The sequence below is a fragment of the Pleurodeles waltl genome, chromosome 7, assembly GCF_031143425.1.
Source record: "Pleurodeles waltl isolate 20211129_DDA chromosome 7, aPleWal1.hap1.20221129, whole genome shotgun sequence".
Taxonomy (NCBI): domain Eukaryota; kingdom Metazoa; phylum Chordata; class Amphibia; order Caudata; family Salamandridae; genus Pleurodeles; species Pleurodeles waltl.
This window is the reverse complement of record NC_090446.1, coordinates 80,747,484-80,762,464: the sequence shown is the minus strand read 5'-3', so window position 1 is coordinate 80,762,464 and position 14,981 is coordinate 80,747,484. Positions and strand designations below refer to the sequence as shown.

Below are 14,981 nucleotides of genomic sequence, written 5' to 3'. Positions count from 1 at the left end.
CCCAGAAACACATAAGGGGTTGGAGGCTGTATTGCGTGAGAGCAGGCATAGCCATATTCAGGTGAAGATGTTGGCTCCTCCCACCACTCTAGCCCAGAAAGACCCAGCAGGATATGCAGGACCCACCTCAGCTTCCTTTGTGATTCTGTCTAGAGTGAATTCACAAACAGCCGAACTGTCAGTCTGACCCACAAGTGTATTACCCAGCCAGGCAGAGGCACAGAATGGTTAAGCATAAAAATGTCTCTTTCAAACTTACAATTTAAAAACCAACTTCACCAAAAGATGTATTTTTAAATTGTGAGTTCAGAGACCCCAAACTCCATCGCTCAATCTGCTCCCAATGGGAAATTACACTTAAAAGATATTGCAAGGCAATCCCATGTTAACCTATGGGAGAGATAGCCTTGCAATAGTGAAACCCGAATTTGGCAGTATTTCACTATACAAACATGTCAAACACACCAGTACATGTCCTACCTTTTAAATACACTACACCCTGCCCACGGGCCTGACTTGGGCCTACCTTAGGGGTGACTTACAGGTAGTAAAAGGGAAAGTTTGAGCCTGGCAAGTGGGTAGACTTGCCAGGTCGACATGGCAGTTTACAAATGCATACACAGACTCTACAATGGCAGGTCTGAGACATGTTTACAGGGCTACTCATGTGGGTGGCACAATCAGTGCTGCAGGCCCACTAGTAGCATCAGATTTACAGGACCTGAGAACACAGGGTGCACTATACTGGGGGCTTACTATTAAATCAAATATGCCAATCATGGGTAAGCAATCATAATCACAATTTACACAGGGAGCTCTTGCACTTTAGCACCGATCAGCAGTGGTAAAGTGCCCAGAGTACCAAAACCAGCAAAAACGAAATCCAGAACACAGTCAAAAATACAGGAGGCAGAGGCAAAAAGACAGGGGAAACCACACCAAGGATGCCAGGTCTAACACTACCTGGCTGATCCATCTCCACCTGGATCCAATTTGATGTATGTAGTGCCTGAATCAAAGACAGCAGGTCCCTCGTGACATTCCAAGTGCACAGTTTGTCCCATAGCCTCCCCCTATCCGCAGTAGCAAAGGCGTCACGGAAGTCTACAAAACATTCACCTCCCTTATTATTTAACTTAGCCAAAAACCTTCTGTCTTGGCTTTCTAGATGACCCCATTTAACAAGTGTTTATCTGAAGCGTCCTTCACATTTTTTATGAAACCATGACATTTTGATAGTGGGTATATTTTGAGTCTGTTACACAGCATTGGTTATTCTATGTCAGGACCGGAGGCTTCAGATTATGCATTTGCCCTTCGTTACAATTAAACAGCAGCCATATTTGAGCATCAGACATGGTAAACCAAGTAACCACAATACCCAACGTTGTTGGTTGAAATAGACAAATCAAAGTCCTTTGTACCATATAAACTATCCTGGTAGCTGAAGTCCTTCCTCTTTCTTGCTGCTCAGAGCAGGCATGATAAATACACCCTTTCACTTTCTATTATAATGTGATTTCATTGATCTGATTGGATTTGGGGTCGCAATGCTGCTGCCTTTCTGCTGTTTGTCGACAGTCTCAAGTTGCGCTCTTCTAATTCTACCCCACCATCCCTCCAATCTCTTCAGAGCATGACTGACATTCTGCGGTCACTCTTCGCAAGACCCGTCAGCTCCAGTGCCACACGCTCCATAGCACATATTGTTTTTTTGTCTGGGGGCGCATGATCTTCTGCCTAAATGTGGATGAATTTTGTTCACTGCTCCTCCCTGAGCTTCGTTCATGCCTGTTTGGCAAAACTATTGCCTGGCCTCCTGATTTCCCACAACTGGCCCGCAATCTTTGCTTTGGGGAGTGTCTTTCCTCCCCTTTTGGTTTGGGCAGGCCCAAAAGGAGTTGAGCAGGTGGTGTTTCACAAACTGCTCTTCTATAGTTACTACAGCCAACTATTGCCCAAAACAGTAGTAAATGCACACCAGCTCAGACGTGGAGTACATCCACCATCACACATAGTCAGCCACTGATACTGGAATACGGCTCCACTGAAAACAATGGAGAAAGGTACCTAAAATAAAACCCCGTAGGAAATGATCTTAAAATAAATAAATGTATTTATATGTTTTAAAAATGTATATAAATGTATTTTAATGTTTATAAAATTAAATAGAGAGAAACCTTATGTGTACTTTATTGCACAATATTTTGATAACTGTTTTAATATAAAAATAAATAACTTTATTTAAAATAATAATTTCAATTAATTATAAACAATATGTCAACAACTTTTAATACATATTAAATAAATATAAAATGTTACTTTTGATGGGAATTTTTAATAACTTTTTTAAAATACTATTTTAATTGTATATATTTAATTACTTAAATAATTAAGTCAGTGCTGTAACATTTTTATATGTGTGCTACATTTAAAATAAAAATTTTAAATTAACGTATGTTAACATTTAACATAAAAATTGTTTTCTATTTTTTTTTTACACTTCTAAACTTTGTAATTTTCCTGATACATTACTGTAGGGAGCTCTATGTAAAATACTATTATAAACCTACTACTAGTGTGAGTTTGCAGTTGTTTTTTACTTTTTTCTGACCGGTTCAGGGGGTGGGACATGTAAGTGTAGTGAGTTTATGCTAACAAATTGTGAACTTCCTAAAATAGGAAAATTGCTACCAAATGTCAGAGTAAGAGTAGCTTTAAATGTTAGATTTACTATTGTCTAAAGTTACCTTTGTGAATAGGCCTCTGCATCTCTGCACTTGAAGAACTCATCCAGTCTTTCAGAAGCTTCTTTACAACTATGGGTTGGGAATTTGAATCCCAAAACAACCGAGTATCACCTTCTGAAACTCCTTCAGACGTCTGCCCATGTGAACCTGTCTTACCCGCATGCATAGATCATTTGTGGGACAACAGTGAGGATACTGTTTTGTCAACTTAAAACAAAGCGGAAAGCTGGAGAAGCAGAACACTGTTCGATTGGAAAGAAGTCCATCTTCAGAAAGTTGGAAGTACAATGGTCATGTGCACAAAATTCCACAATGTGATAACCACAAAATTCAACAATGGAAGAAGACATTTCATACAGTCTTGAACCCTCATCCTGCACTAAACCAACATAGTCTAATCGAAATGTCAGTGCAATACTCAATGGCTTCAAAGCTAAACTGAAAATTATGGTGGAATCCCAGACATAGGGCAGCATAGTCCATCCACGGATTGATACTTTAAATCAGCCAAAAAGCGAGAACTGCCCCATACTCCAGAAGTAGCTGAAGGTTGGGAGATGAGAACTATGAAGTGACAAAGTCAAGATTGTAGTGTTGGTTGCCAGAATTTTGGCTTTGCCAATGCTTATTTTGTTTGTTACTTTTTCCAAACGTCGTTCTTGGGGAAGCTGCTGGGCCCTCACCAATACAGGACATATTGCTTAATGCAAAAATATGTCATAAGTCTCAAAAAGCACACATTGTCACAGTAGTCCTTGGATAGAAGGGTACTACTTTGTGTCACCTAGTGAAAGAAATGAATGTCATCACTCACAGTAAAACTAGCCAATGGCTTAAATGGGCAGAACCATCACCGATGCTGTATGCTGAAGTGGGTGGAAGAAAGATGTGCATGACACAACAACAGAGCAATGGATGACAAGTGCAGGAAGAATGCCCCTAGAATTATATTACATATATAATGTTTGTAAAATCAAAAGGTCTTGTCAACTCCAGATCTAAACAGAGTCTTTTACTTGCATCTCTGGCTGCTGCTGCCTTTGTACGTTAAGAAATTCGAAAGGTTTTCCTCAACAGAACACACTAGTTTATGGTTACTTTGTTTTGCACCAAAATGTTCATTTTTTCTTAAAGATCTTCTTTTCTGCTGATGTAGGTACTGATGATAAATTGTAATGTATTTCTCAATTAGCTGTTTTCCTCTAGTGATTCTAAAAATGAATATTGGATACCTGCAACTGAGATTTTGCTGGACATAGGTCAGAAAATTAAATTCTGATCACTGTAGAATCAGACATCTTATTTCAGAAAAAACAAGCACTAGCAAAGCTAGATCTGGCATTTGTCGCCAGCCTTTTGGCTTTGTCAGTGGTTGTTTTGTTTTGTCTTGTCATGGTTTCTGGAAACTTTTGGGAAGCTGCTGGGTTCTCATCAATCTACAAAACACATTGACTAAAACCAAAAATATTGGTTGGTTCATAAAAGTGTACGTTCCCTTAATAATCCTTGGAACTTAAGAGAATTACTTTGTGTGTGAACGTGTTCCTTGTGAAAGGGCTGAACGTCATCGCTCACAGTGAAGTTAACAAATGACTGAAGTGAGCTGAACCCGTGTCCCATGCTGTATGTTGTAGTGGGCAGAAGACAAATATGAATGACACAATTACAGACCAATGGCTGAAAAATGCTGGCTGAAAGCTCCTGTAAGTAAGGATATTGTCCATATAGTTTTAGTAAAATAGGCCTACAAATCTAGTGAATATTGTTCCAGCATTCTAGCATGTGTTTTTCTATGTTTCTATTGGCTTCCTACCAGTTACATGACAGCTATAGTTAAACTCCCAAACTGTTCTATGACTCACTGATCTATGTACAGTGATCTCTCTGGCTGCGCAGTTTTACACGTGCGAGAGGGCATGGGCTGTGGTTCAAATATATCGATTTGGTGCTAAAATGCATCAAACAACATTGCCACCACAACAGGCAGTGGCACAGCAACAGGCAGTGGCACAAACTAACTCTCCCTATTCTTGCAGTGTTTACATACTAGAAAGTGGAGCAAAAACTTGTGTCTCTTTTTCAGATTTAAAAGATGGAGCTGGATGTAAGTCAAAATCAGTTTATTTTAGTTTTATTTCATCAGTAGCAAAACTGTGCTAAATAAGAAGGATTTGTGTAAACAAACATGGCAAAGTCAATGGGTCTCTCCTTTACTCTGAAGGCACTTACAAGTTAGTTTTCCTGATGGTTGTTTGTTTTGGGATACAGTATGACCAGGCATTCAATCTGATTGTCCATGGATGCATGTGGACACTTGTCAAACTACAAGGAAAATCATTGTAAGGTGTCTTTGATACGAAAAACAGAGCTCCTGGTGTGACTCATACTGGCCTGCTTTAAAAGTCAGAGCCACATTCTTCCTAATGAAAGGACATTTGGTGCTCATACCTTTCACCCGAAAGAGAATCAAGTGCAGGCCACAAGTAAGGTAGGAACCAGTCTTACCAGACCCATTTGTGCCTTCTGCACTGGAGTATTATATTTCCTAACAAAACTTTCAGAACAATGTGTAAAAAAAAAATTGTAAAGCCAATAAAAAGGAGTATGGCGTTTTCCCTGGCCAAATATGTTTTGTGATGGCTTGGTTTCACTGTACGTATGGCCTTACTACTCTGATATTATTCCCATTCCATGTGGAGTCCTGCAGGGCACAGGGCTGAGCCCTAGACACTTTAATATTTATGTAGGTCCCTCTACACACATTGTACAATCTTATTGTTTCATGCTTTTCTCCTATGCAAATGATACACAGTTGATCATTGCTTTATCCCCAGACCAATTACCTTTACTCTGGCACCTGAGAATTGTCTGTCCTCTGGAGCAAACTAGAAGGATGGATCCTGTCTCTAGTTAAATTGGGGAAAACAGAAGTTATGCTGGTAAGATACAACCCACAATACAGGACACCGGCCATGCAGTCATCCACCTCAGGCGTGTTTCCACATCCTAAGGTGTCATTAAACAATCTGGGGGTATAGTTCGGTAATATGCTTTCTTTAGAACCTCTTATTCAAAGGTTAACCACATGCTATTTTGATCTATTAAGATCCTTGAGGAAAACTCTTTGGATTCTTGCCCTAAGAACACAAAAATCTGTAGTGCAGGTGCTGCTAATGTTGTGGCTGAACCATGGAAACGTTCTCTATTAAGGGAGCCCAAAAACTCCTAAGTAGGTTATAGATCATTCAAAACGCAGTGGCCGGCTTTGCGTTCCCAAGAGAGGATTGGTGTTTGCTCACTTGTCTCGTCCTCATTGGCTTCCAATTGGCGAGTGGACTGAATATAAAACTCTTTGGGGGATATCTACAAGCCCCTAGCACCACCGTGTGCTGTCCTAGATTCATTTTTTTAAATGCTAAGGCAGCGTTATGGATGCCTTTGCCCCATGCCGTGTTTACAAAGTGTGCAATGCTCGCATTGCGCCACGCTGTAAACCCTTGTGCCACATTATGCCTGCGTCAGGCAGAATGTATGCAAGTGGGGCGTTCCGGCACAGGGAGGCACGAAAAAATGGTGCAGTGAAATTTACAAGATTTTACTGCGCCATTTTTTCAGTCATTTTCAATGCCTGCTCAGAGCAGGCGTTAAAATGACGCACCCATTTTAATCGATGAGCCTCCTTGTGCTTTGCCGCATTAGCGTTAACATTTTGGACGTTAGTCCAGGAAAGTGTCATAATAGCATCAAACAATTTGATGCTATTGTCCTAACGACTGCCATGGTGTGCTGTATTGTGAATATGGTGCAACCATGGTGTCATTAGGTGGGACAGGAGCGACACAACAAAAGTGGTGCATCGGGACCGATGTGCCACTTTCTTGTAAATATGCCCTTTTGTTTTGCTTTTCTTTGTACGCAAGACACTGGACCTGGCTACCGTAGGCATTTGGTCAAACCATATATGTCCCAGAGACAATCAAAATCTTCAAATAGCAAGCTAGCCTCCATGCCAGAACATATACAATGAGGCAGGTAAGTGTTTCTTTCTCGTATCTAGCCTCCAGACTCTAGAACTCTCTGTCCTATCAGTTATGATACATTCCTGGTGAGGCTTAATTTAAGAAAAAGTTGAAAGCATTGTTGATTAAACCTATTTAGGCCCCAGATTTAGGTTAGGATGCTCTTGGAGCTGGGAAGCTCAGTTTTGGGTAGCCATGCGCTTTATAAAAAACATTAAATAAAAAAATAAAAACACGAGTGCAGTGTGGATGGAAAATACAGCATCAACAGAGTGGTGAAAAACAACATTACGAGGAAAGCGCTTGGAGATGATCTTAAGACCAAACCATTTCACTGTTCTATAGAGAGGATGTTCTTCGCCTCCTTAAAGCCCAATTATGAGCACTGCTTCTTCCAAACTGTTTCCACAAGGAACTTCTCAGTTTTGGAAACTTAAATCTTCACCCCAGTGCAAGAAGCGAGGCTCTGATTTTATCTTGGAAACGTATGAATTTAAAAATGCAGTTAGTTGTGTGCCTCAGTAGACTTAAAAAAAACACAACACAAAACACAAAACAAATTGTGTTTCATCAGATGCAGCATTACGGTGATGAGGGGCTAAGGGGTTCAAACATGCATTAGCTTGACTTATAGACACAGACTTCAAAAGAAAAAGACACAGATTCCTCCAACGTGGGAGTTTGTATTTATTTGCAGTGACTCTCAACAGAAATATTGCAAAGGTTGCAAACAATCTATAGAACTTAGAATCGTTTTTAAACCTTCAGGTGCACAATATTACCTCCTACGCAGAAACAAAGCAGTTTGGGAAAATACTATAAAAATATTTAAGGCATAATATCCATCTTCTCAAACTCTAAAATTCGAGAAAAGACCACACGAGAGACATCAAGAAAAAACATGCACTCTCATGGAGTACTTAAAGAAAAGGAAAAAAGTAGTTCCCCAAAAGTGAGCAGTGGAGGGACACAAGTCAGCCATTTAAGAGCATGTTAAAGAGACTATTAGGCATATTTACAAGCCCTGGGTGCTGCCGGTGCGTCACGTTTTTTTACGCTCCTGTGGCGCAGTGTGAAGGCCCATGTGGCATGGCTTTTCATGGCCTGGTAGATACGGTGTAAGGCGGCACAGCGCTAGTCACTGCGTTGCCTTACACTGTGTCGCGAGGCATTCCATGGACAGCGTGGTGGGTTTTCCCACGCAACACCCATAGTTTAAGACACATTCCCAGATTTACAAGGCAATAGCAATCTGGAAATACGTCAAAATCTTGCGACTCCCCAGGACAGAGACAACGAGAAGAAATACCTTTATTGCCCTTGGTTTTTCCTCTTTTTATGTGTGCTGCATCCTGCAGCATACATAGAAAGAGGAAAACGCCTCCATGGATTGTTTTTGTGCAGGAAGGTGTCCCTCCCTGCACAAAAACAATCCTGCATGCAACACAGGAACCCTTGCACCATGGTGCAAGTGTGCCTGCTTTGGCACTAGGTAGCAAATTGTGCACAAGTGCAGCGCAATAAGGACAGAAATGCACTATATTGTGTAAATAAAGTGCATTTTCACCCATTCCCTGAGGCGCAGGGCATGGCAGCAAGTTCACTTGTTGCACTGGCCCACGCCACTTTGTTGTAAATATGCTCCTATGTTTCCAGGGTGGAACAAACACAAGATTGCCAAAGTAAGCCATCGGAAAAAAAGAAAGCATATGAGATTCAATGGTAAACAATTGTCAGTCTGCAAGCCCCTGGAAATTCTTGGTAAGCCTGCAAATAGGTCTTTTTCTACAAGACAGCTTCTGCTGTCTGGTAACCTCGACCTCAAAAGTAAAGGCATCTTTATGGACTAAGGTTCTCTTTTTAAATATCTCAAATGTATGAAATGATTTATGAGCAAATATCAAGCTGTGTATGATCGAAAATGATTTCACAATCCATACTCCCATTTTTGTATCCTGCAGTAGAGTGCTTCATTTGTAAATATAAATGCGCTGGTGCCCAAAGCCCTCCTCTTAAGCACGCAGCTTCTGCAATGAAATGTGCAAACACGGAATACTGAGGCATCGTAATCCTGAAGCCATCTCGGGCCTCTTCAATCCATGTACAGCCACTCCCTGCCCCTTCAGCTCACTCTTGCAGCTTTCTGCTTTCTCCCATTTTGACGCTTTTTCGTTTTTCTCTTTCTCCGTCTTTCCCATGTGTGTCTTTTGATCGCAGTAAATGCCTGAGGCAGAAAAATAAGTGCCGGCCATCAAAAATAAGTGCTGGCCTTCAAAAATAAATGCCGGCCCTCAAAGATAAGTGCCCGTGCCCCGCACCGGAAACAACAAGTACAAATTAAGCACTCCTGCACTACCGTTTCTGTAGCAGGGACCCGTGCACAATGCAAACCTTTTCTCTACATCTGTGCACCAGGGCAGAGTTTTTGTAATGTAGCATCTACAGCGCATCTCTCCTCCAAGCACAAAGGAGCAAATTTATCAGCACTTTGCGCTGCTACAAATCCAAAAAAGGGGTGCACAGTCTTGATGAAGTATTTACTTTCCAGCACCAAACTTGTTTGCACTGTAACATAGCCCTAGATCTAACTCAAATGGGGCTTTGCGATGCTTTGTGTTATTTCGAGTCGAGGCATCCCATCCACGGTACATGGACAGCCCTATCTACCTCGCTACCTATGTGTAGGGTATGGGGCAGCCCTATCTACCATGCTACCTATGTGTAGGGTATGGGACAGCCCCATCTACCTCGCTACCTATGTGTAGGGTATGGGGCAGCCCTATCTACCATGCTACCTATGTGCAGGGTATGGAACAGCCCTATCTACCATGCTACCTATGTGTAGGGTATGGGGCAGCCCTATCTACCTCGCTACCTATGTGCAGGGTATGGGACAGCCCTGTCTACCTCGCTACCTACGTGCAGGGTATGGGACAGCCCTATCTACCATGCTACCTATGTGTAGGGTATGGGGCAGCCCTATCTACCTCGCTACCTACGTGCAGGGTATGGAACAGCCCTACCTACCATGCTACATATGTGCAGGGTATGGGACAGCCCTATCTACCTCGCTACCTACGTGCAGGGTATGGAACAGCCCTATCTACCATGCTACATATGTGCAGGGTATGGGACAGCCCTGTCTACCTCGCTACCTACGTGCAGGGTATGGGACAGCCCCATCTACCATGCTACCTATGTGCAGGGTATGGGGCAGCCCTATCTACCTCGCTACTTACGTGTAGGGTATGGGGCAGCCCTATCTACCATGCTACATATGTGCAGGGTATGGGACAGCCCTATCTACCTCGCTACCTATGTGTAGGGTATGGGGCAGCCCTATCTACCATGCTACCTATGTGCAGGGTATGGGACAGCCCTGTCTACCTCGCTACCTACGTGCAGGGTATGGGACAGCCCCATCTACCATGCTACCTATGTGCAGGGTATGGGGCAGCCCTATCTACCTCGCTACCTACGTGCAGGGTATGGGACAGCCCCATCTACCTCGCTACCTATGTGCAGGGTATGGGACAGCCCTGTCTACCTCGCTACCTACGTGCAGGGTATGGAACAGCCCTATCTACCATGCTACCTATGTGCAGGGTATGGGGCAGCCCTATCTACCTCGCTACCTACGTGCAGGGTATGGGACAGCCCCATCTACCTCGCTACCTATGTGTAGGGTATGGGGCAGCCCTATCTACCTCGCTACCTATGTGCAGGGTATGGGGCAGGCCGATCTACCTCGCGACCTACGTGCAGGGTATGGGACAGCCCTATCTAGCTCCCTACCTATATGCAGGGTATGGGGCAGCCCTGTCTACCTCGCTACCTATGTGCAGGGTATGGGGCAGCCCTGTCTACCTCGCTACCTAGGTGCAGGGTATGGGACAGCCCTATCTAGCTCCCTACCTATATGCAGGGTATGGGACCAGTTGGGCGCTGGCTAAACCACACACATGCAGTAACAGTAAACATACTCCGTCTGAGTTCACTCTGAACAATAAGTAGCATTACTCAACACGATGGTAGTTATTTTACATCGCCCTTAGAAGGATAAAAGCCTGACTGAGCCCCGCTGTCAGACATTAGATCTGCTAGTTTTACACAGGTCTCTCTAGCGGATACATTATCCCAAATCTGTTTTACCAGGTGAATTACCAGCTGAACAGAATCGTGGCAGAGCCTGCGTCTAATGCCAGGTCCCCTGACTCGTCCTGCTAAGCCTCCACCCCAGCCTCCCCCATTCCCGCCAAGACAGAGTTTGACCCCTTTCACCTGCCCTTCCTCCGAGTCTTCGAGGCGCTGTCTCTCTATCCCAGGGACTTTCAGGTCTTCTGGAGAGATCCCTTCTTCCAGCTGGTTCACCCAGCGCTGGCCACATCTGGGAGCACAGCTGTGCACAGGTCCTGGGGCGCCCCCTTCCGCAGGCCGAAGCAATACAGGCAGGAGGGGGAGAGGCGGTGGGGCCTGGCAGAGGAGAGAGGGATTTTCCGAGATTGAGAAATCGGGAGAAAGAAAAACCTAAAATTGGTCTGTTTTAGAGGAAATCAGGTGACTTTTCAGAAGTGGAGCACGCAGCCGTCTGGCAAGGCCCCCGATGTCAGACAATGACCTCTGACATGCAGAGTGTAAACAGAGTTCTGGCCAACTCTTAGATGCTCAGTGCCTCCCGGGTATCGCTATCATCACCAGATGTTCGCCAGTCCCACCAAACTTTGCATGCTGGGACTTGTAGTTGTGTTCTGTTTCCGCGTAGAACTACAGACACGAAACTGCCAGCGCACAAAGTGCCCCAAGTTAACCAACAAACAGATGTAACTCGAGGTGCCACACTTAAAATAGGGCCACTATAATCTGCTCTGACTCACTGAGCTATCTTACTGAGAACGAGCGTAATATGCAGGGGTCTTATAGGGCGGCAGCAGGGGTGTTAACCCGCTGAGCTACTTCACTGAGACTGATCAGAAGAGGTTTTACCTATCTCTGCAGGAGGGAGTCTAACTTGACCATCCCCACCGGAATCGGAATGCCTAAGAAGGCATCTCTGCAGCTCTGGTACCAAGAAATGCATTTCTGTGGCCCTCTTCTTTGGTTTTATGGCGACATCTAGTGGCGGCTAAGGTTAACTCCTTTAACAAGAATATACAACATGAATCTAACGAAACCTACTTTTGTGATACACATATAGATTGAGCAGGGGCTGCGCGAGACACTAAAAAGAGGGGAGGGTCTGGCAAAATAGCCCTGGTTCCCCTTCGTGCTGGCACTGCCTGCAGGGTGCGCACAGATCTCTAAAAAATATGCCATGGATTTAACCCTGGTGAGCAAGCACTGACTTTCCTGACTTACTAGAAGTCCACCCATTTGTACTTTCAGTTGGCCTATATTCGAACCACAGGTCCTTTTGTGGTCTCCAGCTTTACACTCGTCCCTTATGCACGTTAAACCCACCCACTCATTATCTTTCACGCAGTCCCCATGCAGTTTCGCCTGTAAGTTTTCTGTCCTGGCACTTTTGCTAAATAATGCATTTTTGGCCGCCTTCAGTTGTCTAGCACGGCTCATGTGCACACACTGCACTTTCTCCGTATCATGCGAGAAGGGCCTTGTTTTCAGATCTCCAGGCCACCTAATTTGTCGTGCCAATAATGTTTACTATTGAACTGAAGTTGAAAAAATATTTCAATTACACGATTGCCATCTAGTGTTTAGAACGAGAAATGCAGTCAGGGTTTTCTATTTACAAACGTGGCAAAATAAATCATAGGCAAAACTGGGGATGATATATATCTTTGATACCGTATCTCGCAATGTTGTTTGCGCTGCGTCTGCAATTCGACGCGGCCAGTTATTTGCCCCTATGCGCTATACCAATCTCGTACAGCGCATAGATGGGTTTTGCAAGGACGTTCAGAGATCCGCCCAACAAAATTCATGAACTAGATACCATCTGTGAATTCTTGTGATTGGCTGTGGATGCATCCCTCTCATCATCTGATCATTTTTCCAGTTCCCCACTCGGTACTAATGGTGTTTGTCCACGTAGTTCATCAGAAACATGGCAGCTGGTGTTTACCGGCCCATTCTGTATGAAGATTTCTTCCACAAGGCATGCACAATATTATTTATACAATTATATGACCAGCTGCATGCCTTGGTTTTCCCTCCGTATTATTGTATTTTGTATTTTGGTATTTTACCTCTTAGGTATTTATGTCCTGAAGCGGAATTACATCCGCAAATACATTCATAAATCGACATTCAATATGTTTGCGAAATTTCAGAATTTGATATAAATTGGATACCTCGACAGACAAATGGAGGACCAACATGGTTAAAAAAGACAATTAAAAAAATTAATGGAAGCATAAACAATAATATGTGAAGGGAACATGCTGCCTTTTAATGTTTATCACCTAGCAACATTAAACCAGTCCCTTAGATTAAAAAGTCAATGTCACCCTTGTAAACTTCTTTGGCCCACTATCCATGAGTTGTGCCACAGTAATTTATCCTTCCAGTATTCGTTAGTTTCTCCTTCTGTCTTCGAAAGTGAAGTTAGTCAGAGTTGAAAACTATGAGGGACCATAAATAATTTTATCTGTCTCGAACATCCCTGCTTAGTCTGGTGTAGGGCGTGCTTCCCTACGCCCTTGGTTGTGCACGTTTGCAATTATATAATCCCATTCTTTTCACATAGAGTATTGTCATTTGCCTTGTGTATGCAGAGAAAGTGTTTAACATTCCATTCCACGAAGGATACACCTTCGAAATTCACACTGAAATGCTCAGATACAAAATCAAATGAAGATGTTAATACTTTTGGTGACTGGTGTGACCAAACTTGCTGGCTGGAATTTGACCTGTGAGACGCAGTTTCAGAACGAGGACCCTCCCCTTTAGAAGAGGCCTGTGCTACATGTGCTCTTACGCTACCTGTATTAAAGAAGTGGTCAGGCATGTGTCTGCGACTTCATCTGTAGGACCAAATGCCCCAGGGGCACTTTCGGCAGGTGCACATGCCTCTTGCACCCCAGGGTGTACTAGGTAATACAGCCTCTGGAAATTACACAGTCTAGGTGTCTCCCAGCCGCACTCATGATTGCTTTGGAAGTGTTTTTGTTGCATCTACAGTATGTCTCATGCAGAGTTACATGTTTTTAAAAAAAAAATTGGCTTTCAGGCCCTTTACCTTTTTCCACCATGCTTTCTGCACCCCCGATCGTCACTGTCTGAAGTCAGGGTCTGCATGACACCTCCGCAGGGCCGGTGGACAGCTAGCTCAGTGTCTGGGGTAGTCGGGGCAGGCTAGAAGTGGGGGCAGTAGATATGTTATGTTTGAAGTATTCCCAAGGGCACCGCTTTGACATTGACAGAGCTGGTGGAGAAGTTGTTTGGAAGCCACAAAGGGGACCAAGCGCCATGAAATGACCAGACGGGAGTGTAAGGTGTGTGTGTAGCTGGGGGTGGCAGGGTTTCCAGGCAGGTGAACTGCCTATTGAGAGATGCGCGAAGGGGGGTGCTGAAATGATCTTGCACATTATGAGTAGTTCACAAGCTGCAGCTCACAAGAATGTAGCGCTTCAATCGACGAGCAATTAAGTAACCGCTACATCATATTGTTTTGTCCTGCAGAGCAATCCTGGCCAGTGATGAAAACAACTCCAGATAATAATAATAAGAAGAAGAAGAAGAATATGAAGAAAAAAGAAAAGAAAAAGAGAACGCTGTATTAGGAGTCACCTTTAGGGTGCCTGTTTAAGAACAGAAAAAACGAACTCCCACAAACTTTCCACAGCCCTGCCAAGTTTCACAGGTCATGCGTGATGTGCTGCTCCATTCCAAGTTTTCCCTGTGTATTCTGGGACTTGTAGTCTTGTTTTTTCCATTATAACACAGGATTGCAAATCCCAAAATGAAAGGAAAACCGTGAACTGGAGCAGCCCTTCACGCATGGACCTAGGAAACCTAGTAGTTATGTTTCCTACATGAATGTGTTCACAAAAAGTTGGGAAACTGATAGTATGATCTTATGTTGGAATGTACCGCAAAGCCTGGATCGGCAAACCAATCTGTAAAACCCGGGAATACTAGGTCAGTCCGTGCCGTAGCACAGGATGTCCAAAGCAACCGATGCCTGACCCAGCCAGGCACGTTTTGGACAAGTCTGGGATATAAAACTGAAGAATCAAAACCGCAAGTACCA

The 14,981-nt window shown here is 43.7% G+C and overlaps 1 protein-coding gene across 3 annotated transcripts in view; it reads right to left on the bottom strand.

Annotated features, from left to right (window-relative positions):
- The window catches only part of LOC138303694 (complement C1s subcomponent-like), a 66,105-nt gene extending 54,695 nt beyond the window's left edge, over positions 1-11,410 (bottom strand). The window contains exon 1 of one of the 3 annotated variants that reach the window (XM_069243024.1): positions 11,055-11,410. In XM_069243024.1, the coding sequence (XP_069099125.1) occupies positions 11,055-11,156 (102 nt within the window). In that variant the 5' untranslated portion in view covers positions 11,157-11,410. Of the gene's footprint in view, positions 1-11,050 lie in introns of all 3 variants that reach the window. The other 2 variants (XM_069243025.1, XM_069243023.1) reach the window with 2 other exon arrangements.
- Between the last annotated feature and the right edge of the window lie 3,571 nt (positions 11,411-14,981).